We start from the raw sequence: 27972 nt of genomic DNA, 5'->3' as shown, positions 1-27972 counted from the left end.
TCCCGCTGCCATGTCCGGAAAACGAGATCTTTCTGGCTACAACTATGCTGCCATCTCCTCTCTCGTCCTGACTGCCGACCGCTCAAATCTCCCCCGACGAGACAAGGAGCCCGATGGTGCCCCGACGACGCTTGTCGGCCGTATCGACCCGCGCGAGATGGGATCCCGGGTCCAGCGCGAGGCGCCGAAGGACATGGAGAAGAAGAAGAAAAAGGCGACGGACAAGCAGGACGCGTCCGAGCGGCCGGCGAAGCGCAAGGCCGCCGACGCCGGCTTCGGCTACACGGACATCATCGAGGCCACCGAGGACGTCGAGGGGCTCACGTACCGCCCGCGGACGGCGGAGACGCGGGAGGTGTACGAGCTCATCCTCTCCAACGTCCACCGGGCGCTCGGTGACCAGGCGCAGGACGTGGTGCGGAGCGCGGCGGACACCGTGCTCGAGACGCTGAAGAACGAGGGCATGAAGGACTTCGACAAGAAGAAGGAGGTCGAGGAGATCCTGGGGTCGGTCTCGAACGAGGCCTTCGCGCAGTTCGTCAACCTGTCGAAGAAGATCACCGACTACGGCGCTGAGGACGAGGAGATGGCGGACCCGGACATGGAGCGCAAGGAGGCTGAGATCGACGACGAGATGGGAGTGGCGGTCGTGTTTGACGAAGAAGAGGAAGAGGACGAAGACGAGGAGGGCTACGAAGTGAAGGACGAGTCTGACGACGAAGCCGAGGAAGGGGACGGAGACAACGAGCCGGCGCCGGAGACTTTGGAGGGTGACGACGAGCTCGTCATCGGTGGGTCTTCAGCCGCAGGCCAGGGAAAGGCACAAGCGAACAAAGACAAAATCTCCCCCCACTCTATCGACGGCTTCTGGGTTCAACGGCAAATTTCCGAAGTCTACCCCGACCCCGTCACTGCTGCCGACAAGGCCACTGCCGCGCTCAGCCTCCTCGGCTCAGAGTCGAGCGACCGCGACTGCGAGAACCAGCTCATGGACCTCTTTGAGTACCAGCACTTCACTCTCGTCACCAAATTCGTCAAGAATCGCGACGTGATCGTCTGGTGCACCAAGCTCATGCGCAGTGACGCGGACAAGCGCGTTGACATAGAGGTGGCCATGCGCGAGAAGCAGCTCGGGTGGATTCTCAGGGAACTGGCCGGGGACCGTAAGACAAAGACGCGGTCAGATGCCATGGACGTCGACGACAAGCCCAAGTCGAGGTCCCGAAGACCGCGACTCTCGCTCCTGGTTCCACTGTGCAACCCAAGGCGACCGTCGACCTTGAGGGCATGGCCTTCAGCCAGGGCGGGCACCTCATGTCCAACAAGAAGTGTAAGCTCCCTGACGGATCGTTCAAGCGCGCGAAGAAGGGCTACGAGGAGATCCACGTTCCTGCCCCCAAGTCGAAACCCACCCACGACTCCGAGCTCGTCAAGGTCGAACAGCTTCCCGGGTGGGCACGCGAAGGCTTCAAGGGGTACCAGCACCTTAACCGCATTCAGAGCAAGGTGTACCCCATTGCGTTCGGTACGGACGAGCCCATTCTGATGTGTGCTCCAACCGGTGCGGGCAAGGTACGCACACTATATGTGGCTATATGTACTTTTTCTGATCTTTCATGCAGACGAACGTCGCCATGCTGACCGTCCTCAACGAGCTGAGCAAGTATCGGGACGAGGAGACGGGTGATTTCGATCTGGACGCGTTCAAGATCGTCTACATTGCGCCGATGAAGGCCCTTGTCCAGGAGATGGTCGGCAACTTCAGTTCGCGCCTCGGCGTCTTCGGTATCAAGGTCGGCGAGCTCACTGGCGACTCTCAAATGACGAAGCAACAAATCTCGGAGACGCAGATCATCGTCACGACGCCGGAAAAGTGGGATGTCATCACGCGCAAGAGCACGGACACGAGCTACACGAACCTCGTACGTCTCATCATCATCGACGAGATTCACTTGTTGCATGACGACCGTGGCCCAGTGCTCGAAGCGGTCATTGCGCGCACGATCCGTCGGATGGAACAGACGAATGAGTACGTGCGGCTGGTGGGTCTCTCTGCAACGCTCCCCAACTACCAGGACGTCGCGACGTTCCTCCGGGTCGACACCACGAAGGGTCTCTTCTACTTCGACGCGTCCTACCGCCCCTGCGCCCTCCAGCAACAGTTCATCGGTGTAACGAGAAGAAGGCCATCAGGCGGTACCAGGTCATGAACGAGGTTTGCTACGAGAAGGTGCTCGATCAGGCCGGCAAGAACCAAACGCTCGTATTTGTTCACTCGCGCAAAGAGACCGCCAAGACTGCGACGTTCATCCGCGACATGGCGATCGAGAAGGAGACCATCACGCAGTTCGTCAAGCCCGAGGGTGCGACGCGGGAGATCTTGCTTGAGGAGACGAACAACGTGAAGGACCCCAATCTGAAGGACCTACTCCAGTTCGGCTTCGGCATCCACCACGCCGGCATGTCGCGCGAGGACCGTGGGCTCGTCGAGGAGCTCTTCGCGGACGGCCACTTGCAGGTCCTCGTCTGTACTGCGACGCTCGCATGGGGTGTCAACCTCCCCGCGCACACGGTTATCATTAAGGGCACGCAGATCTACAACCCGGAGAAGGGCCGCTGGGTGGAGCTGTCATCGCAGGATGTGTTGCAGATGCTCGGTCGCGCGGGTCGTCCGCAGTACGACACGTTCGGCGAGGGCGTCATCATCACGAACCACTCGGAGCTGCAGTACTACCTCAGTCTGCTCAACCAGCAGCTGCCGATCGAGTCGCAGTTTGTTGCAAAGCTCACTGACAACCTCAACGCGGAGATCGTTCTTGGCACCATTCGGAACCGGGACGAGGCCGTTCAGTGGTTGGGATACACCTACCTGTACGCCGTTCCTCTGCAATCTCATTGGTGCAACACTAACCGACACTTCTTAGGTATGTACGCATGCTCAAGGACCCGGTGTTGTACAGCGTTGGCGTGGACTACCTCGAGGGCGACCCGACGCTCGTCCAGAAACGCGCGGACATTGTGCATACGGCAGCGGCACTGCTGGAGAAGTGCCACCTGATCAAGTACGAGCGGTCGTCAGGTCGATTCCACAGCACGGAGCTCGGGCGGATCGCGTCCCACTACTACGTGACGTACTCGTCCATGGCGACGTACAACCAGCACCTCCGGCCGACGATGGCCCACCTCGAGCTCTTCCGGGTGTTTGCGCTCTCGAACGAGTTTAAGCTCATCCCGGTGCGACAGGACGTGAGTGCTTTTTTGTGTTTACTTGGTGGTGGGGTAATTAATGTGCGGTGTAGGAAAAACTCGAGCTGGGCAAGCTACTCGAGCGTGTTCCCATTCCCGTCAAAGAGGCGGTCGAGGAGCCTGCGGCGAAGATCAATGTGCTGCTTCAAGCGTATATCTCGCAGCTGAAGCTCGATGGCTTCGCGCTCGTTGCCGACATGGTCTATGTCACTCAGTCAGCTGGCCGGTACGTCTTTCTCTTTATTGGCCAAGTGCGTTGCTAACAACTTGATGTAGTATCATGCGCGCGATTTTCGAGATCTGTTTGAAGCGTGGGTGGGCCGTGCCTGCCAAAGCTGCGCTCGACATGTGCAAGATGGTCGAGAGGAGAATGTGAGTCTTCCTCATGCATGAATGTTCTAGAACCTGGTTGCTGATACTGCGTGTAACAGGTGGGGATCCATGACGCCGCTGCGCCAGTTCAAGGGCGTTCCCAGCGAGGTCATCAGGAAGGCGGAAGGCAAGCAGTTCGTGAGTACTTTTTTTGACGCTGTGAGAGACCTTGCTAATAGAATATATGCAGCCTTGGTACCGCTACTTCGACTTGGTGAGCGTCGTCATGGTCTTATCTTTGTGTATGTTCTTATGTGTCGCACTACAGAGCCCTCCCGAAATCGGCGAGCTTCTCGGTATCCAAAATGCTGGGCGCCTCGTACATCGCCTCGTTCACAACTTCCCGAAGCTCCAGTACGTGCTTCATTTCAATTCAACCGGGCTACATGTTGACTTGTACCCAGACTCTCCGCTCAGGTCCAGCCCATCACCCGGACCCTCCTCCGTATTGATCTCACAATCACTCCCGACTTCCGCTGGGATGAGAAGGTTCATGGCACCTCAGAGTCGTTCTGGATCATCGTCGAAGATGTGGACGGCGAGATCGTTCTCTTCCACGACAAATTCATCCTCCGCCAGCGTTATGCCGAAGACGAGCACTACGTCACACTCACCGTGCCGATGTTTGAGCCAGTCCCGCCCAACTACTACATCTCCATCATCTCCGACCGCTGGCTACAGTCGGAGACGCGTCTCCCGATCTCCTTCAAGCACCTCATCCTGCCCGAGAAGTTCCCTGTCCCAACACCGCTGCTCGACCTCCAGGCGCTTCCGCTCTCCGCGCTGCACAACAAGGAGTTCGAGAGCATCTACTCGTCCGCCATCGAGACGTTCAACAAGATCCAGACGCAGGTCTTCCAGGCGCTCTACACGACGGACGACAACGTCTTCATCGGCGCCCCGACTGGCAGTGGCAAGACTATCTGTGCCGAGTTCGCACTCCTCCGGCTCTGGAGCAAGCGCGAGCAGCAGCGGGCGGTTTGCATTGAGCCGTACCAGGAGATGGTCGACCAGCGCGTGGAGGAGTGGCAGAAGAGGTTCGGGAACCTGCAGGGTGGGAAGGAGATCGTCAGCCTGACGGGCGAGACGAGCGCGGATCTGCGTCTGCTCGAGAAGGGGGACCTGATTGTTTGCACACCGAACCAGGTACGTCCATCACACTCGCTTTTCATTTCACGTATTGATCAATGCGGTTGTAGTGGGACGTTCTGTCAAGGCGATGGCGCCAGCGCAAGAATGTGCAGACCATCGGTCTGCTTATCGCCGATGAGGTTCAGCTTGTCGGTGGGGAAGTTGGCCCGACCTACGAGGTTGTCATTTCGCGGACGCGATACGTTTCCGCTCAGACGGAGATCAAGACGCGTATCGTTGCATGCGGTGTGTCGCTCGCGAACGCCCGGGACCTCGGAGAGTGGATGGGCGCACCCTCGCACGCCATCTTCAACTTCCCGCCCAGGTGAGCCCAGCGCGTCCCCTACTCGTCGCACAATCTAACGTTTCCACAGCGCCCGTCCGTTGGACATGGACATCCATATCCAAAGCTTCCAGATCCCCCACTTCCCGTCCCTCATGATTGCGATGTCCAAGCCCGCGTATCTCGCCGTCCTCGAGTACTCCCCCAACGACCCCACTATCATTTTCGTCCCTTCGCGTCGCCAGTGCCGTCTCACCGCCGACGACATCATCACGCACTGCAGCGCGGACGACGATACCTCGCGGTTCCTGCACGTCGATGAAGAGACCCTCGCACCCCACCTAGAGCATGTCACCGATGCCGGGTTGAAGGAGACATTGAAGCATGGTATTGGGTACTACCACGAGGCGCTCAGCAAGCAGGACAAGCGCATCGTGGAGCGTCTCTTCCAGCACGGTGCTATTCAGGTTCTCATCGCGTCCAAGGTATGTAAAATGTCGTCAGAATTCTACTGTATGCTGACTGTTTTCCCTCAGGACACTGCATGGTGTCTGCCCGTGTCCAGTTACATGGTGATTATCATGGGCGTCCAGTACTATGAGGGCAAGGAGCATCGATACGTCGACTATCCGGTCATGGACGTCCTGCAGATGATGGGCCGTGCCTGCCGGCCAGCTGTAGACCAGAAAAGCCGCGCAGTGCTCATGTGCCAGCAGACACGGAAGGACTTTTACAAGAAGTTCCTTGCGGAGGGGCTCCCCATCGAGTCCCACCTCCCCACCCATATGCTCCATGACTACTTCCTGGCGGAGATTGCTGTGAAGACGATTGAGAACAAGCAGGACGCGATGGTCTGTCCGGTTTCTTAGGACTAATTGTATGCGAAGTTGCTGACTTCTCGCTCGTTTAGGACATCCTCACATGGACGTACTTCTACCGGAGGATGACGCAGAACCCCAACTATTACAATCTTCACAACGTCAGCCACCAGCACTTGTCGGACCATCTGTCGGAGCTCGTCGAGAGCACGCTTAGCGACCTCGTCAACTCGAAGTGTATCACGATTGGTGAGATCGCTTTATCCAGTTTGCTGCGTTTGCTGACTGGACTTCCAGAGGACGAGATGGACGTCTCACCGCTGAACCTCGGCATGATTGCTGCCTACTATAACATCTCCTGTAGGTGTTTGTTGCGTCTGGATCGGAGTGGTACTAACATATGATCGTAGACGTCACTGTGGAGGTGTACACACTGTCCCTAAAGGAACGCACGAAGCTTAAGGGTCTCTTGGAGGTCGTGCGTCGTCAGCCGAGTTCGAGTCCATCCCAATCCGTCGCCACGAAGACGTTTTGCTGCGGCGGATTTACGACCGCGTTCCCGTCAAGCTGACAAGGCGGACTTCGAGGCCCCCACTTCAAGACCTTCCTCCTCTGCAAGCGCACTTCTCCCGCCTCACGCTCCCGCCCGACCTTGCTGCCGACCAGGTGCTTGTCCTCGAGAAAGTCCTCAACCTCCTGTCGCATGTGTGGACGTCATGTCCTCGAACGCGTGGTTGAATGCACTGGCGCGATGGACTTGTCCCAGATGTGTGTGCAAGCCTCCTGGGAGACGGACTCCCCGCTGAAGCAGATTCCCCACTTCGAGCCTGAGGTATGTCGCCATCTATCGTCTGATTGTGAAGACGGGGTGACTGACTTGGCCTGTAGCTTATCAAGCGCTGCAAGGACGCCGGCGTTGAGACCGTCTATGACGTCATGGAGATGGAGGACAGCAAGCGCAACGAGCTGCTCCAGATGGATGCGCGCCAGATGTACGTGGCCCTGGGCTCTGCTGGCTCGCTCTTGTCTGACAGGCCCGTTCCAGGCGCGACGTCGCGACGTTCGTCAACTCGTACCCCACGCTCGACGTCAGTTACGAGCTCGCCAAGGGCGACCACACGGCCGGAGCACCAATCCAGATCCAGGTCTCGCTCTCCAAGGACGCGGATGAGGACACGGACGAGCCCGCGAGGACGACGAGACGGTGATCGCACCCTTCTACCCAAGAAGAAGCTCGCGAACTGGTGGGTCGTCATCGGCGAGCCCAAGACGAAGCAGCTGCTCGCGATCAAGAAGGTGACCGTGCACCGGAGCCTCGGCGTCCGGCTCGAGTTCTCGCTCCCGCAGGGCGCGCACGCGCTCAAGCTCTATGTCATCTGCGACTCGTACATGGGCGCGGATCACGACATCGACTTGGACCCGATCGACGTCGCCGAGGGCGAGGACAGCGAGAGCGAAGAGGAGAGCGACGAGGAGATGGAGGAGTAGAGCGCTTGGCTTGGGTGGGTCTTGTCGCGATTGCGCTCGCGCAGATGTCTTGTTGTGTTTCTGCTGCTTGTCTAGAGCCGGACAACTGTACCTATAGTGCTCGGATGCGACGGGCGAAAATGTATTACTAAAGCGTTGTAATGGACTTGTCTTGACTCTATATCTTCGCCTTGTAACAGACCGCAACAATATGCACCCGCTTATCGCTGTCGGCGGTCGAAAGGAGCCTGAGAGAGACAGATGTGCGGCGTTTGCGGGATTTTAGCGATTCCCCTCCGCAGTGGTGGAAAATGTTGGGTTTGATCTGTTTCAGGTCGCCCAATTGCATGGTTTCCTGGGGACTCAAGCAGCGGGAAGTGACAGCTGGGCATCGATATCGTTGGGACGAGTAAAGTCGATTCAGTCGCACCAGTGTCTGTCCGACTCTGCGGTCGCTTGGCGGGGAGTCATGTCGCGAATTTGCAGATATGAGCCTCCGCCATCTTTTGGACACAACGAGATAAGGTAACGGTCTGCGCCAAGGATCCGATCGGCTTGGGGAGAGTCGCTACTTCAATGGCTGACTATCATGCGGGATTCGAACCGGCGACTGCGGAGTCCGGGTTTTGCCACGCACGGACCTTGGCCGACTGGAACACCGTCAGCGGAATGACTTTGATGTGGGCGTCGCCTCGTTGCGTCCCGCGAAGTCACCGCGAGCCAGCAAGTTGCAACGCAGGGAAGAGAAGGCCTGGCTTCTCCGAGCCACACGTACGGGACTACACAGGCTCCAGCACGGCCGCGGCTTTTTCGGGAAGGGACCCATCGTCTGCCCAGGGAACGTTGTGCCTGGCTCGACGCCTGTCTTATTGCTCTAGCCTCCATCACCGGCCCGGAGACCTCCCAACGGTCTGCAAGGGAATGGCGAAAACAGCGCAGGTCAACCAGGCGGTGCAGCGGTTCGCGCAAGACATGGGCGCCACACTTCACTCGCTCAGAGAATCCGCAGCTGCGTTCTTACCACCCCTCCTCCCCCTAACGTCTTACTCACCCTTCTCCCACACGAGAGCAAGGACACCTCAGCCGACAACCCAGGACAGTTACACACACAGCGGCGGAGGCGGCGGCGGCTGCCCCTGATTTCGACTTGGACCCGCATGGAGATGCCATCCCATCGCACGAGCGGGGAGGAATGGCGAATATCCCGCACTCCGTATCCCGTCACTCCGACGCCTGCCTGCCCGCCCTGTATCATCAAGGTTCCCGCTCAGATAGCTACGGCGTCTCCGCGCCGACATAAAAGCTACACGCCCGTCGCCGACAGACTCTCTGCCCTGTCTCAGGCATCCTCCACCCCCGCCCTCGCTCGCGATGCCTGGCTCTGGCCCTTCTGCAAACCCTGGCGACTCCCTCGCAGGAAAAGACCATGAGCTGCAGATCCGGTTCGTCCACCCGCTTTTCTCGCCGCTACCTATCTCCTAAGCCCCCTGTGCAGCTACCGCACTCTCTCCATCCATGTCGACACCATGACGGATGAGAAGAAGGCGGCGGTAGCCTCAGCCAAAGGCAACGATCCGGCTGCCTCCATCCGCCAGATTGACGTCCACCGCATTCCCGTCGACGAGGTCTACACCCGCTTCTCGACGTCCCCGACCGTCGGCCTGGAAGCCTCCGCCATCCAGCGCCGCGCCAAAGATGGTAAAAACGTCATTTCGCCCCCTCCCACCCAATGGGTGAAGAAGTCGCTCAACTACGTCTTCGGCGGCTTCAACTTCCTCATGTGGATCGCTTTCATCGTCACTGTCGTACGTATCATTCTATTCTGTTCCATTCTACTGTGGATACTCATCCGTCGCCCAGCTATCCTACAAACCCCTAGGACAGCCCCCGGCAATCTTCAACCTAGGTGTTGCCTTTTTGCTAGTATGTTTGCGCGCGCAGTTCGACCTGCGAGATGTGCGCGCTCACTTGGCCGTGCGTAGCTGCTCGTGATCATCGTCTCCTCGACGTTCTACGCGCTGGTGGACTGGCACGCGTCGCGCATCATGAACTCGATCAAGACGCTCATCGCCGATGAGGCGTCGGTCATTCGTGATGGCCAACACCAGAGTATCCCCGCTCGTGACCTCGTCGTCGGTGATGTTGTCACGTTGACCATGGGCGACCGGGTTCCGGCGGACTTGAGGCTTGTTCAAATTTCGAGCGATGTCCGCTTCGACCGCTCCCTTCTCACCGGTGAAAGGTACGTCGGCGCCCTTGCTTTGTGAAAATATCATCTCAGTTCTGTTGCAGCGACATGATCCCTGGCTCTCTCGACATGACCTCCGAGAATGCGCTCGAGACCCGCAACCTCGCGCTCACATCTACTTTCGTTGTACAAGGAAGCTGCACTGGGTCGTCTTCGCCGTCGGCGACAAGTCCGTCATGGGCCGCATTGTCGCCATGTCCGGCGCGACCAAGTTCAAGCTGACGACGGTCCAGAAGGAGGTCTGGTTCTTCACCAAGATCATCTCCACTCTTGCGCTCGGTCTCTTTGCGCTGTCGTTGATTGTCTGGGCCGGATGGGTGCGCAAGGCCTACCCAGGCTACGCTACCGCCAGTTCCGCTATAATCAACTCCATCGGCTGCTTGACGGCGTTCGTACCCCAGGTACGCAGGGAGTCGGAACCAAGTTTTTTTTTCATGCTGACCAATGCACCATAGGGTCTGCCTGTTTGTGTCGCGCTCTCCCTCACCATCGTCGCGAGGCGCATGGCCAAGCGCAACGTCCTCGTCAAAAACCTCGCGACGATCGAGACCCTCGGTTGCATGTCTGTCCTGTGCTCTGACAAAACCGGCACTCTTACCGTTGGAAAGATGGTACGTCACACCGTTTCTGGGCGAAAGCTGCTTCTGACTTTCGTCAAACAGTCCGTTCAAAACGTCGCCTTTTTGGACTCCGAGCACTCGATCGAGGAGATCAACTCCAAGCACTCGGATCCTACTTTTTCGGCGCCCCCGCCGCTCTCCGCGCCATGCACATGATCGGCCGTCTCTGCAACGGCGCCAAGTTCGACTCGGCCTCAGCGGACCTCCCGTCGAGGAGCGCCAGGTGAAGGGCGACGCTACCGACACAGCTGTTCTCCGCTTCTCCGAACCCTCACCGTCCCTCGCTCGGCGTCGTACGAATAAGCTCTCGATCGTACGAGAAGTTATTCGAGATCCCTTCAACTCGCGCAACAAGTGGATGCTCAGTGTGGTCGCCGCTCGCCCGGGGTTCACGTCTGACGATGGAGTTGGCCGCTGGATGCTCGTCAAGGGTGGGCCCGACGTCCTCTTCCCGAAGTGTTCGATGGTCATGCGCGCAGACGGTTCGACGCTCCCCTCAACGACGAGCACCGCGCGACGTTGCAACACCTCCAGGAGCGTTGGAGCTCCGAGGGCCAGCGCGTCCTGGCGCTCTGCCGCCGTGACATCGACGCGCTCGACATGGACCCGAACGCGAACGCGAACGATACCGAGCACTTGATGTACGCCAACTTGCACCAGCTCACCTCGTCGGCCTCGTCGGCATCCGCGACCCGCCCCGTACGGACGTCCCCGACGCGGTTCGGATCATCCGCCGCGCCGGCGTGCGCGTGTTCATGGTCACCGGCGACTTCAAGCTCACCGCGCTCGCAATCGCACGCCAGGTCGGGATCATAACGGAAGGGAAAGTCGACGACGTGCAATCGATGCGCAAATCCGAGGTCGCGCGCCGCTACGCGGGCGTGAGGGCCCCTGCCTGCCGACCCGGGGAGGACGACGGCCAGCGCGCGCTCGTGCTCACGGGCGACGACGTCGAGACGCTCCATCCGCGGACTGGGACATGGTTGTCGGCTCGTACACGGAGATCGTGTTCGCGAGGACGACGCCGGAGCAGAAGCTCCGCATTGTGGAAGAAACGAAGGCGCGCGGCGACAACACGGTCGCGGTCACTGGCGACGGCGTCAACGACGCCCCGGCTCTCAAGGCTGCCGACATCGGTGTCGCGATGGGCTCTGGTTCTGATGTCGCGAAGGAGGCTGGTGCGTGTTGCCGAGCGTACTTGCGGTGGTCTTGACTGACGTCCTGTCGCCTAGCGTCGATGATCTTGCTCAACAATGACCTCATGTCCGTCACGGTCGCGATTGAGATGGGTCGCCTCGTGTTCGACAACCTCAAGAAGGTCATCGTCTACCTCATGCCTGTGCGTTTCATGCGTTCCAAAATGGCCATTCCACGCTAATAATCCATCGTAGGCCGGCACGTACACGGAGTTCGTCGGCGTCTTCGCCAATGTTTTCCTCGGCATGCAGATCCGCTCTCTTCATACCTCCAGGTCTGCTTCTCGATCACCAACGACGTCGTCATGTCGATCTCTCTCATGTACGAGAAGCCTGAGTCTGGTGCGTAGTCTCTTCGAGCTCGAATGCACTCTGCTCATCGCCTCGACAGACCTCATGCTCCGCAAGCCTCGCAATGCGCGTACTGATCGTCTGACCAACTGGCAGTTCTTCTTCCACATCTACCTCGTGTGTAATTTCCTATCGCGTGGACGCATTCCGTCTAACGACTATTTTAGTTCATTGGCCTCATGATGTGGCCGTGCGCGATGGGGATGTGGTTCCTCTGGATGAAGCAGAACGGCCTCGGCTTCTACGACGTCTTCTTTGTCTTCAATAAGTGGCAGGACGGCTACAAGGGCTTCACCATCGACGAGCTCAACCACCTCGTCGCCGTCGGCCAGTGTATCTAGTACGCTCCGTTCCGCCTCCCTGTGTCTCAGCCATGCTGATTCCCGTGCGCGCAGTTACGTGACCATGGTGTTCATGCAATACGGCGGCCTGCTCGCGGTTCGCAACCGGCGCGTGTCGATCCTGCGGTCTAACCCGCTCTGGGGCCCGCGCCGGAACCTAGTCGTCCTGTGCGGCATGCTCGGGACGCTGCTGATCGCCGTCGTGAACCTGTACGGGCCCGGGCTGCAGAACGTGTTCGGGACGACGCCGATCCCGGGCATGTTCTGGGGCATTCCGTTCGCGTTCGCGGCGGGGATCTTGCTCGTGGACGAGGTCCGGAAGCTGATTGTGCGCACGTACCCGAAGGTGAGAAATATGTCAGTGATGACCGTGTGCGTGTCTGCTGATTGTTGGATGTATCCGCAGTCCATTGTCGCCAAGGCCGCGTGGTAACCCTTGCGGAATCTTGGGCGCGATTTGTGCTGTCCGCATCCGATATTTCACCCCTTTACACATTAATTGCTGTGCTGGAGTGAGCCTTGTCTGGTAGACGTTGTCGTCATCATCCGCGCATCCGTTATACATGTCCCTGGACCTGTACAGTATCATGCCAATACATCTAGGTATCGCCTCCATCCTCGTAGAAGTAGAACCTGAGCGGTTTTTCTGGTACATCTGTTTAGCGGTAACACAGCCAAGATGACATGCTCATACTGTACCCAGTGGTCTTGGAACTTGGGGTAAGAACTCTTGGCACCAGGCCGGAATGCATCACGTGACAAGCCATCGCTTAGCCCTGTTGCCAGGTGTTTGTTGATGTGCACTCTTACGACGACCATCATCAACCCTTTCAGAACCAGGACCCCCAAAGCTGTATAGACCAGCCGCCTCAAAGCGGGGCCCACCTGGTAGGAATAGTGAGTCCTTGATATGTCCGCTTGGAACCCCAACGTACTTAGTGTATCCCGCTCCGCGCCCAGACAGGGGCGAGGCTGGGCAAACTCTCCCAAGGGGCACTCTACTCTCGGCATGGACATTCTTACAGACTCTATCCGCCCTTCGCGGCTCGGAATATGGAGTTGTGCCAAGGCTTGTCGGCCTGGCTTTGATTATCTCCACCCTAGTCTCCGTGCGAGCCTCGTCATTCGGAGCGGACTTCGGGATGCCAAGCTGCGGCTCTGCCCTTGAAATGCCGATATTCGAGTCGCATATAAGACTCGTCCATTCGGAGATGACGCCCCGTATCGCCTTTCCCCACCCTACAACCACATACCTCCACACGACATCATGCCTGAGATCCCCCCACGTGCAATCACTGTCTCCGCCGACCCTACCCTCGTCGACTCTTCTGGCAACATATCCCACAGGAAAGGGAATGACAACTCATCCGACACGGGAGCACCTCCTCCGTACCAACTTTCAGCCCAACAAGTCGCTTCAGAGCTCGAGGTGGACATCGAGTCGGGCCTCGAAGACGCGCACGCTCAAGAGCGCCTACAAAGATATGGAACCAACGAGCTCGCGGGCGGCGATGGCGTCAGTTGGGTACGGGTGCTGGTGTCGCAGATTGGTGAGTATTCGCTCGCGCTCCCATCATGGAGGATGACTGACGACCTCTGCAGTGAACGCGATTATGTTGGTGATGATCGCCTCGCTCGTGGTGTCGCTCGCTATCAAATCATGGATTGAGGGCGGCATCATCGGTGCGGTCATCCTCGTCAACATCGTCGTCGGGTTTATGCAGCAGTACTCCGCCGAGCGCACCATGTAAGTCGTTAGTTTTTAGCACGAGAACGGTCTTCCGACAGCGACCATCGCAGGGACTCTCTCCGATCACTCGCGTCCCCGTCCGCAACAGTCATTCGCAACACGCACAACGTCGTCATCCCATCTGTCCAGCTCGTCCCTGGTGACATCGTGGTTCTCACAACTGGCGACGTCGTTCCAGCGGACCTCCGACTCTTCGACGCGATGAACTTCGAAGCCGACGAGTCTCTCCTCACCGGCGAGTCCGTCCCCGTCTCAAAGCAGGCTAACGTCCGGTACGACACCGTCGTCCCCCTCGGTGACCGTCACAACATGGCCTACTCCTCCAGCACCGTCACCAAGGGCCGCGCGCAGGGGATCGTCACCGCGACCGGGATGCGCACCGAGATCGGCGCGATCGCGGCGAGCCTGCAAGGCCAGGGCGAGACGCGCGTGCGCAAGGTTCGCGAGCGCGAGGATGGGAAGAAGCTCTTCCAGTACTACGTCTCCGCGTACGCGCTCACCGTCACGGACAACATCGGCCGGTTCTTGGGCGTGAACGTCGGGACGCCGCTGCAGCGGCGGATGAGCCAGCTCGCGTGCGCGCTGTTCGGCATCGCGGTGCTTTTCGCGATCGTGGTGGTGGCGGCGAACAACTTCGTGAACGAACGGGTTGTGATCATCTACGCGGTGTCGACGGGTACGTGTCCGGACATCGCTTTTTGGTGCTGCGCTGACGGGCGATCCAGGACTCTGCATGATCCCCGTCTCTCTTGTGGTCGTCCTCACGCTCACGTTCGCTTTGAGCGCGAAGCGGATGGCGGAGTACCACGTCATCGTGCGCAAACTCGACTCGATCGAAGCGCTCGGTGCGGTCAGCGACGTGTGCTCCGACAAGACAGGTGAGTTCGGTATGGGACGCGCAAGGATATTTACTCATCCGCACTCAGGTACTCTCACGCGAGGCCGCATGGTCGCACGGGTCGCCTGGGTGCCCACTGTTGGAATGTGGACACTCAAGGAGTCTCGCGATCCGTTCAACCCACACGACGGGAAGCTGACGTTCCACGAGGGGAACCCAGTCGATCGCATCATTCCAGAGTCCGAGAGCAGCATGTCTGCGGATGGCATGGAGAAGCTCCTCGAATGCGCCGCGCTCTGCAACGTCGCGGCCATCGCCAAAGAACACACTGAAGAAGGAAGCGACGAGAAAGAGGAGAAGTGGGCGGGGCGTGGGGACCCCACGGAGATGTACGCACTTCGCCTTGGCCCCCATCTACTCTGCAATCTCTGACTCTTCACTTAAATCCAGCGCCCTCCAGGTGTTCGCTCACAGATTCGACCGCGGCCGGCCCTCGCTTGTGGCGCAGGGCCACGAACAGCTCGCCGAGTACCCGTTTTCTTCTGACCTCAAGCGCATGACCGTCATCTACCGCCGGCCCACGCAGAAGGAAGACGCGCCGCAAGATGACCCGCCAGGGCGCGTCGCGCTCATGAAGGGCGCGACGGAGCGCGTGCTCGACGCGTGCGTTTCCATACACGCTCACGACGGCGCGCGCGCAATCAAGGGCGCGGACCAGGACGTGGTGATGCAGAACGCGGAGGCAATGGCCGAGCAGGGGCTACGTGTGCTTGCGCTCGCGGGGCGTGAGTGGACGGGGCCCGCGGAGGGCGCCGAGCGCGCGGAGGTGGAGAAGGACATGACGTTCTACGGGCTCATCGGGATCTATGACCCTCCAAGTGAGTCTCTTCTTGGTTTGTGCGTATCGCGTGCGGTTACTAACGGAGCACGCTAGGGCCCGAGTCTGCGCCCGCGGTGGAGGACTGCAAGCGGGCGGGGATCGTGGTGCACATGCTCACGGGCGACCACCCGAGCACGGCGACTGCGATTGCGCGCGAGATCGGGATCATACCCCACGGCGACCTCGCGAAGCTTCCCAAGGGCACGGTGGTCGCCGCCTCCGATTTCGACAGGCTCTCTGACGAGGAGGTGGACCAGATGGAGGAGCTGCCGCGCGTCATTGGGCGGTGCTCGCCCGAGACGAAGGTGCGGATGATCGAGGCGCTGCACAGGAGGAAACGGTTCGCCGCGATGAGTGCGTGCGTCTCATGTAGCAGCGGCTATCTTGTGCTGACAGTCTTCCAGCCGGTGACGGTGTCAACGACAGCCCGAGCCTATCGCGCGCAGACGTTGGCATTGGGATGGGGAGTGGATCCGACGTTGCGAAGAATGCGTCGGGTAAGTGCCTTTCAATTTACTCCACGTGCTCATTTCTCATCTCACGACGCGCAGATATCGTTCTGTCAGACGACAACTTCGCCTCCATCATCGCCGCCATTCGCGAGGGCCGCCGTTCGTACGACAACATCAAGTCGTTCACCCTGCACCTCCTCGCGGGGAACGTCGCCCAGGCTATCGTGCTACTGGTTGGCCTCGTGTTCAAGGACCAGGAGAACCTCTCCGTCTTCCCTCTCAGCCCCGTCGAGGTGCTCTGGGTGGTCGTCATCAGCGCAGGGCCGCCCGCGATGGGCCTCGGCATGCAGGCCGCGACCGAGAACATCATGCGCCGCCCGCCCCACAACGCCCGCCGCGGCATCCTCACCACCGGTCCGTCCCCCTCGCGCACCCTGCGCCCCGCGCCCCGCTCACCTCTTCCCTTCCCTCCCCTCTCGCAGAGGTCCTCGTCGACATGGTCGCGTACGGGATCATCCTCGGCGCGCTCTCGCTCGCGTCCTTCGTCGCCGTCGTCTACGGCTTCGGCGACGGCGACCTCGGCGCGGGCGACTGCAACGAGTCGCGCGCGGGGTGCGAGGTCGTGTTCCGCGCGCGGGCGACGTGCTTCGCGACCGTCTGCACCCTCTTCCTCGTCCTCGCCTGGGAGATGACGAACCTGCGGCGGAGCCTGTTCCGCGGGCGCCCGCGCGCGGCGACGACGGCGCCGTGGACGCAGTGGATGAGGGACCTGTACGCGAACCGGGTGCTGTTCTGGGTGAGTCGGTCTCGTCATTGCGCTGGGGTCGATGGAGTGCTGACGCGCGTCGCAGTCGGTCGTGCTCGGGTTCTTTGCGACGTTCTTGGCGATTTACATCCCGGTCATCAATGACGTGGTGTTTTTGCACGCGCCGATCAGTTGGGAGGTGCGTGTTTGGAGGTTGCGTTGGGTGGACTGGCTTGCTCATTTTTCTTGGTGCAGTGGATCATCGTGTTTGTGGCCATGTTCGTGTTTCTGGTCTGCGCGGAGGGATGGAAGCTTGCGAAGCGAATTTACTACCGCCGCGAGGACAGGGAGTACAAGGAGAGCATCGGAGATGTCAAGATTGCTGCCTGAACGTGCCGGCCTGCTCTTTCCGGTGGCATAAGGTACGAAGTGAATGGCCGAAAAATGAATATTAACATGTTCCTGTATCACTACTGTATACACCTCGATCGTTATACCAATATGTATGTGTTCCCCCCGACGTACACCTCTCGCGCTGGCGCAGGTGCCCCTCATGAACTACCTTCGGCGCCAGTGTACAAGGATAGTGGACACTGCGCTTGAGAGTCTTCAAAGATCTGTGCGCGGCACATTCACAATGCTTTGGAAGCCAAAGACGTCCACTCTATCCGCTTGTAGACGGACACTTGGAAAGCCGGCGAAAGCTTGCAAGGGGCAGGGGCGGTTCGCCCGCGCCACGTCACCGCGGCCAGTCGACCTCCGCGCCGGGCTCCAAGAAGGCCTCACGCGGCGGCCCCGCCGTCGAGCCCGCCACTTTCGCGCGCGCGAGCGCCCCCGCGCTCACCGTCACGCCCGGGAGGCACGGCGCGGCGACGGTCGCGAAGCGCACGGGCCCGCCCGCGGCGGGCGACGCGCGCACGAGGAACTCGACGACGCGCGCGCCGGGGCCGTTCGGCGCGCCGGGCACGGCGGCGGGGCCGGGCGCGAGCGCGACGGACTCGACGGCGCCGAGGAGGTCGGTGTCGGTGCAGGAGTACGCGCGGTGCGCGGGGCGGGGCGGGAGCGCGGCGAGCGGGAGGAGGGAGGAGGGGCGGGCGGACCAGTGGGAGGCGGAGGCGGAGGGGGGCGCGGGGGTCGTGGGGTCGCGCGCGCCGGTGGGGAGGAAGCGCGGGAGGGGGGCGGGAGTCGAGGAGGGGGGTGGCGCGGTCGTTGGAAGGTCTTCGTCGGTGTCGTCGTCGGTGTTGTCGTCGTCCGAGCCCAAGCCCAAATCCGAGCCCGAGTCCGAGCCCGAGTCCGCTGCGTCTGTATCTTCATTTTCTGACAGATCTGGACAGGGAGGGGTGTTCTCGTACGCGAGCGGCCAGAGCGCGACGATTCGAACGAGGGACCCCACATCGAGTGGCACGGCGGGCGCGAGGCGGAGGTCATATAGGTAATGGTTGGGAGCCTCGTGCGCACTAACTGGCGCGCTGTCCGTCCAGCGCGCATAGAGGTCTATCGCCACTGGAGCGGAGAGAACGGAGGCGGGGGCAGCGGCAGCAGTGGTGGGGACGCCCATGGTGGTATGCGCGCGGTACTCAAGAGCGTTCAGGGAGTGGGGGAGGAGGAGAACTGCACGGGCGACCTCCGCGATTTATATTTGTGGGGACAGGGGCAGGTCCATACCAAGCGCGCGGTCTTGATCTTCCAGACAAAAGGCTACGCCACGCGTCCGTTTGAACGAGTGGCGACGGGCGGCATCCTCCGGCGGTATGTCGGGCGATGGGAACACGAAGATTGGCGTCCACTGCAGGAAGGCGGACGACACAACGACCGCGTGAGGGTGACGTACTCGCGTGCGCCCTTCGTTGGATTTGATCTCGATGCTAATCATCGGTGCCTTGCCTGATGCGATTCTAGGCAGGCGGAATGGGATCCAGAAGAGTCTCTGATCATCAGCCCTCTTCCGCCCCTGGCCACTCGCGGCCCGGCGCAGCGCGGCAGTGGTCTGCGATGTTCTGCGTATGGAAGGCACCAGTTGTGGCCGTGTGGACAGGGGGCCGTCCGTGTACCGCGCTCTCCGTGCGGAAAGAGAAAGAGACTTCAATGCCTTCCTCAGCGGTGCGTCCTGCTGTTCGAGCTCGACGTCGCGCTGGACGCGAAGGATGTGCCAGAACGCAAGCGAGCGCGGTATGCCGTGTACCTCCATCCGCTTGAAGGTCAGTCGAAGAGCATCAGGCGTCCCCATAGCTACTTCACGGTTTCTAGCTTGAACAAGGTCTGACCAGGGGAGACTAGGGTCTACTAGGGTGGACTCCTGTACACTCATCTGCGCGCACGCGTCGCTATTGGAATCGTACGGGACGAATGCAACGATTTTCCATCTAGCTGATTCAGGCTCGCGCACACAGCCGCGTTCGACAAAGAAACCACGAAAGCTAGAATTACAAAACGACAGCGTGCGGAACCAATGTACTCCGTCGCCAGAGGGCGGCGGCAAAATCAGCCGGGAGAGTGTCATGAGGGAGCAAGTGCGTAGCGGAAGCAGTAGCGATAGTACTAGTACGACGTGACAGACATGTCCACAGCACGAAGGACGGAAACGAGAACGAGAGAGCGCGAGCACGCTCACTGCGCGACGGGCTCCTTCTCGATGCTCGCCTTCTCCGCCTCGGGCTCGTGCGCGCCCTCCTCCGCCTGCTGGCGCTTGAGGTCGTCGACGTACACCATCTTCTCGTCGTCGTAGTTCGTCTCCTTGATCGTCTTGATCACCGCCCAGCAGAACGGGAAGGAGAAGAGCATCATGAGCCAAGAGGCGAGGTGCTCGTTCAGCAGCGGCGTGTTCACCGCGTCCATCCCGAACGAGCCCGCGGCGCCGGCGGACTGCACGGCCTTGTACAGGCCCGCGTAGCGCGCGAGCTGGAAGGGGTCGTTCGTGAGCGCGGCCATGACCCAGTAGACGAGCGCCTGGTAGCACGCGTCCGAGAAGTAGAAGAAGAAGAAGAGCGCGGCCTTGCCCCGGTACGCCGCCGACTTGTAGTTGATCTTCGCGTCCCCGGCGGCCTCGAGCGACTCGCGCGAGAACGTGACCTGCCACGAGAGCGCGACGGCCCACACGATCACGATCAGGACCACGGTCGCGCCGAGGCCGAGGTAGCCGCGCGTGCGCCGGTGGAAGTACTTGAGGTCGAGGACGCCGTAGCCGATGACGAGCGCGCCGACGATCGCGCCCGCGCCCTCGAGCGTCGCGTTGAGCGCGCGCGTCGGGCCGTCAAAGACGTGCGCGTTAACCGCGCCCTGGTAGGCGTAGAAGTAGTTGGACGCGAAGAACATGGGCAGGAGCGCTGTGGGACCGGGGTCAGAGCGGGCGAGGAGAGACGGGTGGGGGCGGAGACGGACCGAGGATGCGCCAGTCCTTGAGGAGGCGGAACATGCCGACGACCTCCTCATGGGGCTTGGAAGCGGCCTCGAGCTTGACGATGGTGCCGTCGGCACGGATGACCTTGTTGGGGGGGAGGATCAACCAGGACGAGGCGATGCCGACGAAGATGATCACGACAAAGGCCTGCGTGCGAGGGTGAGCGGGGGACGGAGGAGGGGGTGGAGAGGACGTACGACGTAGGTGGAGGTGGAGACGGAGGAGAGACCGCCCTGCTCGATGTTGATGGCGAGGGCGATGAGGGAGCCGATGAAGGAGCCGAACTGGAAGATGGCCCAGAAGACGGCGAACGCCTTGCCCTTGTCCTTCTCGAGCGGGTAGGACATCATAATCGCGCCCTGGGCGGACCAGAGCAGGGCGGCAGTGACACCGAGGATGGCGCCGGCGAGGATGACGAACCAGCCGGTGGCCTGGGTCTGGTAGCTGATGGGGAAGTGAGAATGCGCGAGCGATCATGCGAAATCAATGTGCGGAGGGGTGTGTGATGGAACATGGCATCAATTTGGTCGCGTGCGGGAGATGTGATGGAGGGAGTGCGGGGGAGCGAGAGACGAGGATGGAGGGCAACGTACCACCAGAGCGAGCCGACGTAGAGGACGTAGCCCAGAGTGCCGAGGAAGAGGGTCAGCCTGGGGCCGAGCACTGGAGAGAAGGTAAGGGAGCGAAAGACGAGGAGGAAACGAGAGGACGCACGGTTGTTGATACCACCCGAGACGAGACCGGTGAGGGCGAAGAGGGCGTAGAGGACGGCGTTGGCGGTGTCCGAGAGGGCGACATCGCTAATGCCTCCGGCACCGAGGTTGGAGACGGCGCTGAACATGCCGACTGTGGCGAAGCTGACGGGCGTGGTTGGCTCGGATGTGAGGCGGGGCGCGGGGAGAGGACTCACCAGGTGATGCCGACGAGGACCACCTGCGCCATGGGCGTTCTGGGGGGGAGTGGGGTGAGTGTATGCGCGGGGAGGGGGAGGAGGAGGACATACATGTACCATGCCTTGATTGTGTCGATGAACATGGCGGACGACGAGGGCGCGGAGAGCGGGGGGGCGGATGCTCGGAGAGAGGGCGCATGTCGGGACGGCGGCAGCTTTAATACGGGAAGACGAACGGACGATAAGGCGGGGAGGAGAGGCCCACATGGTCCAGCCAGATGGGCGTGATGGCCGTCCAGCCGCCTCGCGCGTCTCCGCCCTCCGCCAGCGACCGCGCCGTCCCGTGCACCCACTCCACGCTGCCGCCTGTCTCGACCCCGCCGCGCGCACCCTTCGCCCGCCTCCGCGCCCGCCTCGTCCGCCGGGCGTGCACCCACCAGCGCGTTAGATAACGGTATCGCTCGACACCCAACGCTCGCCCGCCGCCGTGCCAGAGATTGGGGGCAGATTCCTTCACCCCGCCCAAAACACTAGCGAGGCTGCGACGACTCGCCTGGTCCTGGACCCCTGATCAGCTCGCGGGCCCGCGCGCACGCGATCAAATGCCCGCCTGCGCCCCTCGCCCGCCTTTGATCCCAACGCGAACCGACCGCCAACGCACCCCGAATCGCGCGCAGAATCAAGACCGGGTCCGCACCGCTTATTTTCGTTGTTGTCCCCTCCGATCCAGCGAACTCGGATCGGTCGCCGCGGCGGCGGGATGCGCTCTCCTCGCGCGTTGGGCGCCGGGGTAGCGGAGGGGCAGAGTGCTAGCGTGGAGCACGACCATATCGCCCCGATGGTGGAACGAGCCCGCACTGATGAACTACTGGACGCCCATCCATAACGCGAGGGCCGGTCAGACCACTCCCGATCACATTCGCTTAGCTTCGGCTATCTTCGGGGTCTGAAAATGAGTCTGGAGAGGGGGTCCGACCCCCTCTCCAGCCATAGCCGAGCTCGGTTAAACAGTCGGAGTTCAGATCCCATCTCGTCCAGAGCGATCGAGCGGAAATCCGAGCGACCTGGTGTTACGGATAGGCGTCCACTGTATCCGTCCCCGACAGCCACCTCCGACCTCCGACACGGTCGACGCGCCCGCGTTTCCGCGCTCCAACGGCCGCGACCGCGTGCGTTTGAGACGGCAGGTTCCGCCTGCGTTTTCAGATCACCCACCCTGCTCTCTTCCAACTTCCAATTCCAAGTTCCAAACGAGATCGTGCGCGAGATTAGGCCCCTGGAAGTGCCCTGGCACTGGGGGTACCCACTGCCCCGACGTCGAGGTCCGGCAGCGCTCGCGCCGCGGGGTTGGCCTCCCGGCCCGCGCGCCGCAGCTCCCCTATGGGACTCGAAGAATTCGAACGCGCAGACGGCGGAGGGGGTTATCACTGCCATCACCCCGCGCGTCCTCGCCTGGGGCGTACAGACGATAACGGCCGCGCGGCGAATCCTGGCCGGACGACAGCTGCACACGGCGAGTCTTCTGAACGGAGCGTTAACTCTAAAAAATCTGAGCTTCACCACGGCGCTCGGCGAACAGGCCTGGGCGCTGGGCCTTGGTCGACTCTCGACGACCGCGCTTCGGGGCTCGTCGAAGGCTGCTTCTATCTCGGGGAACGACGTCCATACGCCGATGCAGATGAGAACCTCGAGAACGACGTCCGAAAAGATGGGTTCGAATCCTCGAGGCCTCATGTCCCTCCACAACGGTCCCAGGCGGGTATTCGCAGGACCGCTATATCTCCAAGGCACAGAAGCTTCAATTCAAACAGAGGTGAATAACTGTCAACGGACAAACGAGCACGCGCTGCACGCGCATCGATTCGCAGTGGTAAGAATCGGGTGGGATCAGAACATTGGCGAGTCGCGGGCGAGTATGAAGGAATATCTCAAGAGGTGGACGGCTGCCACCGCTCGAGTACTAAAGTATGGATCCCCGCGAACATGGCCAATTGCGGACTTGCCCGGCTCAAAAATCCTCCACGGTGCTGGCGGTAAACGAAATCGGGCGCAAAGTGCGTCCGTTTCTGGGAGCGACGGTGGTATGGCTGGGCTCCGCCGGACGCGTTCTGACACGCCCCCCGAGTCTGGCCTGGGGACGTGTCCCGCCGGAAGGTCGAAGTAGGGGCCACGCCTTGAGGCCTTCGCCTTCGCCGAAACCGCATACACGAGCATCTTCCGGCTGAGATCCGGGCTCAAGGTAACATGTGTTTGCTCAGGGTCAGCGCGTGGATGTTTGCGCACGCGCGGATAATCCGGGTGGGCCTCAAAAACGTCGCACCAGGAGCAGGGCAACTCGACTGTCTTCTGGTGAGCATCTGCGTGATTCGAAGGTGGGAATTCGATATTTGTCGCCCTCGTTGTATGCGGCACCGTCGTCCTTAGGGATGTCGAGGTGACGTGGGTTGACGGACTTCGCGTCGAGTGCCCTATGAAGTGCTGAGAAGCGCTAACGACGCTTCCAGTACCGTCTCTTTTTTCCCATATTCACTGTTTATCTGACGTTGGATAAGCTCGTGCAGCACAATGAGATACCAACAGAGTCACATCGACTCTAAGGCACTACCGCAGCGGCGCGGCGCCACGTTGAGACTCAAACCCACTCTGTAGCCGACGTCAAAGTCCCAGCACGCGTGCATGAGAGGGTTCCAGAAAGCATGGTGTGTCGCAAGATGTTTGAACGCCACTATCGATGGTTGAAGTGCGGCGTGCCGCGTAGAGATGAGTACGCGCACTCCAATAAAACCACTAGTTCTCACCCGTGGCGTTGCCACGGCGCGTGTGGGCCTTTGGCCCTCGAGATGCGACGTTGGGTAGATATTTGAGGATTTTATAAATAATACTTATGTACAGAGATACTGGAGTGTGTGCTGCAAAGGGGCATGCGGAGCTTTTCTCGACATGCTCTCGCGTGTGTTGGTGGTATGGAGTTGAAGGATCCGCTGAAGGCAAGGGAGGTAGTTACCCCGTCGCGATATCCCGCCGGTGCCCATTGGACACCCCGGTCAGTTGCGCTTTAACGCACGCGCACATGCCCCGGGGTGAGCTGAAGGCGAGCGCCGAGGAGTGCACTGTAGCACCGGTGTGTGTGTGCCCTCGCGCGAGAAGGGAAGTGTCGCGCGGGGTCGGCTCGTAGAGCCTGCCGATGCCCGTAGGCCTTTTTCGCGGAGGAGCGCGGCCACAGCGCCTACCGCCCTCGCGCACTGCCGCGCGATGTGCAGTGCGAGTCCGAGCGCACGGGCGCGAGCCCCGCGCGCATGCGGTGATATCTCTGCGCGCACTGCAGAATACCCGCATGCATTTTGCTCGCACGCGAGGGCTCACGTCCGGACTTCTGTCAGGACTTTACCCGTGGGCATACCCTTGCAGCGCCTCGCTCTGGGTGCAGGGGCCATTCCATAATACAATGTGTTTATCCAGTGTTGCCCCACCTCGCGAGGCTCGTGCGTGGGGAGTTCTGGGTGTACACATAGATATTGCCACACGCACGCGGGGCTCGCAGCGGTGCGCTCGGACTCGCGCTGCACGTACAGTACTCGGGTGGTGGTGCGTGAGGACGCTACGCACTGTGGCCCACTCTAAAAGTTAAAACTAAACACGGCCCTACTCCCGCTCCTGCGCGTAACGGCCCACCTGTATTGGAGCGGCCGCAAACTCAGCCAGACATCGCCACCCGCATCGACCTCGTAAACTCGGCCGAAAAACAGTCCCGACCCAGGGCGGCCTCGCAAGCTCGGCCACACACAGACGCCAGCCTCGCAGGCTCGGCCGGCCGGCGCACATGGCAGCCACATGGCAAAAGCTCGGTTAGATTCATAGCCGACGCTTAACGCTGCAAGCGACGTACGCGGCTTACTAACACCACCGCTCCCTTCTTTATAGATAGGTAAACATCATATGGCGAGATGGCCGAGCGGTCTAAGGCGCCAGACTAAGGATCTGGTCCGAAAGGGCGTGGGTTCGAATCCCACTCTCGTCACATGAAATCTCTGGATCCTGTTTTTTGTTCTGTCACGCTCATGCACGGCCAACTACCAAACATTTTCAGGGTCAACACTAAGCAGAATTTGGTTGTGGTACGTGTACAGCAATGTAATTGGTACTGTGCAGTATGAATACAGATGCATGAAGTCCGGGCAGGTGCTTTGGAGCCCGAACCCTCCACTGCACTTCGCGTCGCCCACGACTTCAACTTGAACGACAATCCAGAATGATCCACACGCCTAAGTGACAAGCTTGTCGTCGCCCTCCCGTGTATCCGGTGCCAGCTTGTTCTTCCGGGACCCCGCGCCACACTTCTCTGGCTCGTCGGGGTACTTACGAGCAGGGAAGTGGTCAGGAAATAGAGGAGATGGTAGCACTAGGAGCCGTGGTAGTAAGACTACTTGGTCGGGAGACCCGCGAGCAGTGAGAGACCGGCCGTTGCCGAGAAGCCATGTCATCGGTCCACATCTTGTCTTTAGCCATCGAGCCGTCCCATCTCATCCTCTCGTCGCTGCCACCCGGATAGCCATGGACGGCGACCATATCTCTTTCTCTGGGCTCAGAACCACCGTCACGCTGCTCTCCGTCGTCCTGCACTGTTGGAATCTGCCCGCATACTTAGCAAGCTCGGTCGTACGGTACCAGCGCTTAGTCATCCCGTAGATAGCCGCCGTCCCTCGTTCCGCACTCGCCTCACGCGTTTGCCCTTCACCACCACCTCGTTCTTCCCCGCGTCCGTCTGTACTCGCCTCCCGGTGCCCATAGGGACCAACCGCGTGGTATCGATTGCCTTTACCCCCTCGTCCGACCCCGACCGAGCCGCCGACTTCTAACATGCACAACTCCTGCCCCGCCGTGCCAACCGTCAACTTGTCAAGGAACAAGAGGCAGGGTCAGGCGGGATTGAACGCATGGCAGGCGATCTCCTCCCTCTTGACGACTGGCAATGAAGCCTTCGCTGTTACAGGCACCATGGACCGCGACGCCATCACTGCATTTATCGCTTCTCACATCCCGTCCGAGGGGCGAGTTGCGCCAGGTGCGGCTTCCGGGCCGGCATCAGCGCCGTTCCGGTCGGATGCCGCCAACGGATCTCAAGTTTTACGCAGTGTTAAGAAAGGGGAAAAGTGGTATGTTCTCCTTTTGTGTGCAAATCGAGAAGAGATCGCTGAGTTGCGATTTCAGGGATGCCGACACTTTCAGGGAACACATCCAAGATGTCGTGAACATGATCCAGTCCGTCATGGCGCCCCAGGAGGGCCAAGGCAGCCTCTCAGCTGTGGACGCAAAGACGCGAGACCTCTTCCCCTTCGTGGTCTGTCGTTGCCGCCACAACCTCCTAGCCCGTGTGAACGACGGCGGCAAGATGTGGGGCCTTGCGACGCACCCGATGACCTATATCCACGAGCAGCTCGAAACGAGTGCAACTCGCGGCTCGATCCCCGATCAGACCTTCGTCCTGCTTCCAAACGCGCTGCGGTCGACCTTCGAACGCGAAGAGATCCCTCCCGCCCAGCGTCCCGCGCTGACTACGACTCTTACGAGGTCACGGCTGACAACCTCTTAGCATGGGCCAAGCTCTTCAAATACAGCGTCGACACCATACAGACGACCCTCGAGGAGTTGGTGGCGCGCTCGGAGGTGAAAGCGAAGCGGCGCAAGACCGAGACGCTGGAAGAGCGCAAGACCAGGGTGCTGGAGGCGCTCAAGAAGGTTTCCGATCTGTATGACGCGATGCAGCTGCTGAAGCGCCTCCTCGACAGCAAGGTACTCGAGTTTCTCCTCACTCCTGCCATCCAGAGGAAGTTGGGTGAGATGCGCAAAGGGATATCCACGGCGAGGTGTTCCCGTGTGGAAGGTACATGCTCATTCCATTCACGTGGCACAAACTACTGCCTCGAACTGATTCCCATCAGCGCTCGTCATGGAGGCCTCCGGACGCAAATCCGAAATTGGAGGTGGGCATATCTGGTCCAATGTTTGCGCCATGTGTTGCTGACCACCAGCTCGTTTCGGTCGCGACGGCAGGCGATGTAGAGGAGGAAGAGGGTATGTGTCGCGATGCATGCTTTTCGTTCCTACAACTTCAAGTTAATTGCTGACGTATGCAGCGTTTCTTGATGACGGCGATGGGGACGACGACTGTCTTGCCCGATACCTGAAGAGCCTCCTCGTGCCCCTCGACATCGTGACCGCCATAGTCTTTTTGCCGACACCATCCCACCCTCCCCGCGTGTCTGCTATCTATGTCGACGACGGACCCCTGGAGCCGTTGGATGCCCGGCCCTTTGTTGACGACGTTCTCAAGGTGATCCAAGATGTCTTGCAGGAGAAGAAAATCAACGTCCCTGCGGCAGAACTCCAGAAGGCGCTGGACACTGCGGTCGGGAAGGTCAACGAAGCAAGCGTGCACGCGGAGGCTAAGCTCATGGCCCGGGCGTTGTCTGCGCATGCAGCGAAAGACGCACCCCTCGAGGGGCATGGAACGTCGGCGGAGACGTTGGACTTGATGAAAAGTGTATTCAAGGTACGATCTGGCGCTGTCGGCGCCGCTCGCCGCTCACTTGCCGTTGTTCACAGGACGACACGATCGCTATGGGCGTCAGCCAAAAGTGCTGCTACTGCTGCCATCTCCTCGCTCAGCTCATCGCCGAACGTCAATCCGACAGAGTGCAGTTCGTCCTCCCGGGCACCCGCTCCGCCGTTCTTCCTTGGTACCCTCCGGATGGACTTCCCATCGACGTCCTCAAGCGCATGAGGGACGAGCTTTACGATGCGGTGAGGGAGAGGGTGGCGGACGCCACGTTCGTTCCCGGCTCGACGCAGACGATACCACTGCACCTCGACTTCGACCTCCCTGAGCAAGGTGATGCCTCATGGTTGAGCGCCGACTAGACGACACGACTGCACTACAGCTCTGGC

General features: G+C 60.5%; 7 protein-coding genes and 1 non-coding gene across 8 annotated transcripts; 6 read left to right on the top strand and 2 right to left on the bottom strand.

The window, feature by feature from the left end:
* Positions 1-10: 10 nt before the first annotated feature.
* Positions 11-7338, top strand: BXZ73DRAFT_90267 (Sec63-domain-containing protein; the record flags this gene model as incomplete). The annotated part of the gene is made up of 23 exons (XM_048025578.1): positions 11-1246; positions 1267-1572; positions 1623-2161; positions 2194-2871; positions 2925-3246; positions 3300-3472; positions 3523-3618; positions 3678-3756; positions 3809-3832; positions 3887-3972; positions 4023-4764; positions 4818-5074; positions 5124-5517; positions 5569-5883; positions 5943-6099; positions 6148-6210; positions 6261-6325; positions 6346-6555; positions 6617-6682; positions 6739-6842; positions 6896-6995; positions 7043-7054; positions 7078-7338. The coding sequence occupies 23 exons, from the start codon at positions 11-13 to the stop codon at positions 7336-7338; spliced, it is 6285 nt and encodes a 2094-aa protein (XP_047877405.1).
* A 1350-nt stretch (positions 7339-8688) lies between these two features.
* BXZ73DRAFT_90266 (calcium ATPase transmembrane domain M-containing protein) lies at positions 8689-12506 on the top strand (the record flags this gene model as incomplete). Its single annotated transcript, XM_048025577.1, has 17 exons — positions 8689-8759; positions 8813-9122; positions 9178-9240; positions 9300-9559; positions 9699-9966; positions 10021-10176; positions 10400-10651; positions 10693-10765; positions 10846-11135; positions 11189-11363; positions 11418-11524; positions 11577-11615; positions 11657-11723; positions 11773-11849; positions 11900-12072; positions 12128-12419; positions 12480-12506. 17 exons carry the CDS (start codon positions 8689-8691, stop codon positions 12504-12506), a joined length of 2700 nt encoding a protein of 899 aa, XP_047877404.1.
* Positions 12507-13340: 834 nt separating this feature from the next.
* BXZ73DRAFT_90265 (sodium transport ATPase) lies at positions 13341-17128 on the top strand (the record flags this gene model as incomplete). Its single annotated transcript, XM_048025576.1, has 12 exons — positions 13341-13623; positions 13676-13820; positions 13874-14499; positions 14549-14701; positions 14750-15050; positions 15112-15539; positions 15596-15895; positions 15946-16038; positions 16093-16407; positions 16476-16789; positions 16845-16937; positions 16994-17128. 12 exons carry the CDS (start codon positions 13341-13343, stop codon positions 17126-17128), a joined length of 3186 nt encoding a protein of 1061 aa, XP_047877403.1.
* A 349-nt stretch (positions 17129-17477) lies between these two features.
* BXZ73DRAFT_101800 (uncharacterized protein) lies at positions 17478-18296 on the bottom strand (the record flags this gene model as incomplete). The annotated part of the gene is made up of 1 exon (XM_048015015.1): positions 17478-18296. One exon carries the CDS (start codon positions 18294-18296, stop codon positions 17478-17480), a length of 819 nt encoding a protein of 272 aa, XP_047877402.1.
* A 1049-nt stretch (positions 18297-19345) lies between these two features.
* On the bottom strand, positions 19346-20976 carry BXZ73DRAFT_47566 (MFS general substrate transporter; the record flags this gene model as incomplete). The annotated part of the gene is made up of 5 exons (XM_048019897.1): positions 19346-20061; positions 20117-20282; positions 20333-20579; positions 20729-20798; positions 20850-20976. The coding sequence occupies 5 exons, from the start codon at positions 20974-20976 to the stop codon at positions 19346-19348; spliced, it is 1326 nt and encodes a 441-aa protein (XP_047877401.1).
* A 1003-nt stretch (positions 20977-21979) lies between these two features.
* On the top strand, positions 21980-23191 carry BXZ73DRAFT_77874 (uncharacterized protein; the record flags this gene model as incomplete). Its single annotated transcript, XM_048022744.1, has 1 exon — positions 21980-23191. The coding sequence occupies one exon, from the start codon at positions 21980-21982 to the stop codon at positions 23189-23191; it is 1212 nt and encodes a 403-aa protein (XP_047877400.1).
* A 1774-nt stretch (positions 23192-24965) lies between these two features.
* On the top strand, positions 24966-25045 carry BXZ73DRAFT_t114. The gene has a single exon. It is a non-coding gene; the product is annotated as a tRNA-Leu (tRNA).
* An 839-nt stretch (positions 25046-25884) lies between these two features.
* On the top strand, positions 25885-27945 carry BXZ73DRAFT_101798 (uncharacterized protein; the record flags this gene model as incomplete). Its single annotated transcript, XM_048015014.1, has 7 exons — positions 25885-26180; positions 26236-26567; positions 26618-26908; positions 26967-27008; positions 27079-27099; positions 27162-27577; positions 27631-27945. The coding sequence occupies 7 exons, from the start codon at positions 25885-25887 to the stop codon at positions 27943-27945; spliced, it is 1713 nt and encodes a 570-aa protein (XP_047877399.1).
* Between the last annotated feature and the right edge of the window lie 27 nt (positions 27946-27972).

Source organism: Epithele typhae (assembly GCF_022376455.1).
Source record: "Epithele typhae strain CBS 203.58 chromosome Unknown BXZ73scaffold_27, whole genome shotgun sequence".
Classification (NCBI taxonomy): Eukaryota; Fungi; Basidiomycota; class Agaricomycetes; order Polyporales; family Epitheliaceae; genus Epithele; species Epithele typhae.
Note: the sequence above shows the minus strand (reverse complement) of the source record. Positions and strands in the feature narration are given on the sequence as shown.